We start from the raw sequence: 2,731 nt of genomic DNA on the forward strand, positions 1-2,731 counted from the left end.
GACCTAATTAAGAAAAATGGATTCAAGCATCTACTCCTCATTACTGTCTTACTTTATATCGAGAAATGTCATCCCAATTTGGTGGGCATGGTGAGAACGGAAATTAAGACCTGGCAACTAGGCTCAGAATGACGTGTGTCGACCATGACGTGGGCCCCGTGACGTTTACACCTGCCACGCCCCCTTTCTGTATGGTTATCAAATAATATATAAGTTGTAGTGAATTATACTGCTCTTTGATGGAATCTAAAGATACTGATTAGTTATTATGTTTGAATAAACTCAATTTTAGCCTCACTTGTGTTTATTATTTAATTAATAGGCAATTCTTACGAAAAAGAAGACAAAAAATCGAAATCTCGGATGGCAGTCAGAGAGGTGATCGTGCTAGGGAAGGTACTCGTCTGTTAGATACAGGCATTGACAAGGGCTCCTGCTGACACCTTGCTTACTGCCTACTATTGACGTTTTATATCATGTCTACAATGCTTCACCATTGTCCACAAGGTTGTCGTAATGCTTTTTGATGCGACTCTTAACATACTACAAGAGGGAACAAGACAACAATAAACTGAAGATTGGATTCAATAGGTTGAGTATCATGTTGTCATGTTTAATGGCGTACCATCACGGACATGTATAGTTGAATATAATGCATTATCAGATTCTCTCTCTCTCTCTCTCTTTATATATATATATATATATATATATATATATATATATATATATATATATATATATATATATATATATATATATATATATATATATATATATATATATAAAGAGATAAAAGAGATAAAGAGAGAGGTTATTCGATAACTAATTACACGAGAACAAATATTTTTTTTACCCAAAAGGACCGTATGACCGAGTTGCTGATGTCATGGATATGACAAGGAATGCCGTTCGTCAGATGGTCAGGCGCACCACACATTCACGGCCAATTGCAGGACAACCAACTCCACCACCATCACCAGTCCCATCACCATCACCACCCTCATCGCCAGCACTATTTGTAGCTCCATCACCATCAAGAGCTCCATCGCCAGCACTATCAATAGCTCCATCGCCATCAAGAGCTCCATCGCCAGCAGTATCAATAGCTATGCCATCAAGAGCTCCATCGCCAGCACTGTCAATAGCTCCATCGCCATCAAGAGCTCCAACGCCATCACCATTATCACCGTCCTCATCAGATTCAGTACAGTCTCATTCCACACAGCTAGCTGAAGATGTGTTCGACTCTTTTACCATCTGTACAATTCGTCGATATGTTCACAACAAGTTCTTGTCAAAGGATACCTTTGCAATTACTACTCTGACAAGAGAACTCAAGAAGGAAGGAATATTACCTGAAGGCACATCGGAAACTTCCTTTTGGAGAGTACTTCACAAGATGGGATTTCTATATAAGACGACACAGCGAAAAATGTATGCTAGAAAAGTGTCCTTAGACATAGTATGTAAAAGGATCCGTGCTCTCAGGGCTCTCAAACAGTCTCGTGAGGAAGGAAGACAGGTGGTCTGTTTACACGAGACATGGTTCACTACAAGGATGAGCCACAACAAAGAATGGGTGGACACAACTCAACCTTCCACAACTACCACATATAGCCGACAGGTTCCGCCAGGAGATGGTGAACGCTTTGTCGTGGTAACAGCTGGTACCATCAAGGGCTTTATTGAAGATTCATTTTTTTGCTATACAGCAAAGAATAGTAGTGGGGACACCATGGCGAAATGAACGCCGAACTCTTCGAGCGATGGCTGACAACAAAATTACTACCATCATTAGAAGAGCCATCAGTCCTCGTCATCGACAACGCTCCTTACCACAGTCACCCTACAGAGGAGAGCCACTGTCCAACTACTGGCACCAAAAAAGGCGATCTAATAAATTGGTTGCAGCAGCGCAATATCACATACCCAGCACACGCTTTGCGACCTGAACTGCTCAAAATATGCAAGGAAAATCGACCACCTCCCAGATTCACAGTGGACAATACCATTCGCCTGTGGGGTCATGAAGTAGTGCGGCTACCACCAGCACACCCAGAGCTAAATGCTATTGAGCAAGTATGGGGTGTCATGAAGAAGTACGTTCGATCATCCCTTCACCATTTTACACGAACAGACCTCATTGCAAGATTGAATGAAGCAAAGTTGTGTGTGACAGAGGACGTGTGGGCAAATGCTGTTCGGCGCTCTGAATACTTTGAGAGAGAGTACTGGTCATTAGATAATATTCATGACAGTGTGGATCCCATAATCATAAGTCTCGCCAAGTGATGACGAAGTGGAAGACTTTATTTTAGACAGTTTTGAGGGGTAATAAAAGTGAATATATATATATATATATATATATATATATATATATATATATATATATATATATATATATATATATATATATATATATATGTATATATATATATATATGTATATATATATATATATATATATATATATATATATATATATATATATATATATATATATATATATATATATATATATATATATATATATATATATATATATATATATATATATATATTCACTTTATTCATTAAAATATTTGCTGCTATACTACTACGTACAATACACTTATTGTTAATAAAGTATTACTATCCTTTCACCTTCATCCAATCCTCAGCCATATTAAATATTTATAATGATCATATTATGAGCGCACCCTCAACAATCATATTCACCAATAATCAATTCA

At 37.5% G+C, this 2,731-nt stretch overlaps 1 protein-coding gene across 1 annotated transcript; it reads left to right on the top strand.

Annotated features, from left to right (window-relative positions):
• The first annotated feature begins 1,743 nt into the window (after positions 1 to 1,743).
• LOC136855206 (uncharacterized) lies at positions 1,744 to 2,292 on the top strand. The gene has a single exon (XM_067132114.1). It carries the CDS (start codon positions 1,744 to 1,746, stop codon positions 2,290 to 2,292), a length of 549 nt encoding a protein of 182 aa, XP_066988215.1.
• The last annotated feature ends 439 nt before the right edge of the window (positions 2,293 to 2,731 follow it).

Source organism: Macrobrachium rosenbergii, chromosome 31 (assembly GCF_040412425.1).
Source record: "Macrobrachium rosenbergii isolate ZJJX-2024 chromosome 31, ASM4041242v1, whole genome shotgun sequence".
Lineage (NCBI taxonomy): Eukaryota > Metazoa > Arthropoda > Malacostraca > Decapoda > Palaemonidae > Macrobrachium > Macrobrachium rosenbergii.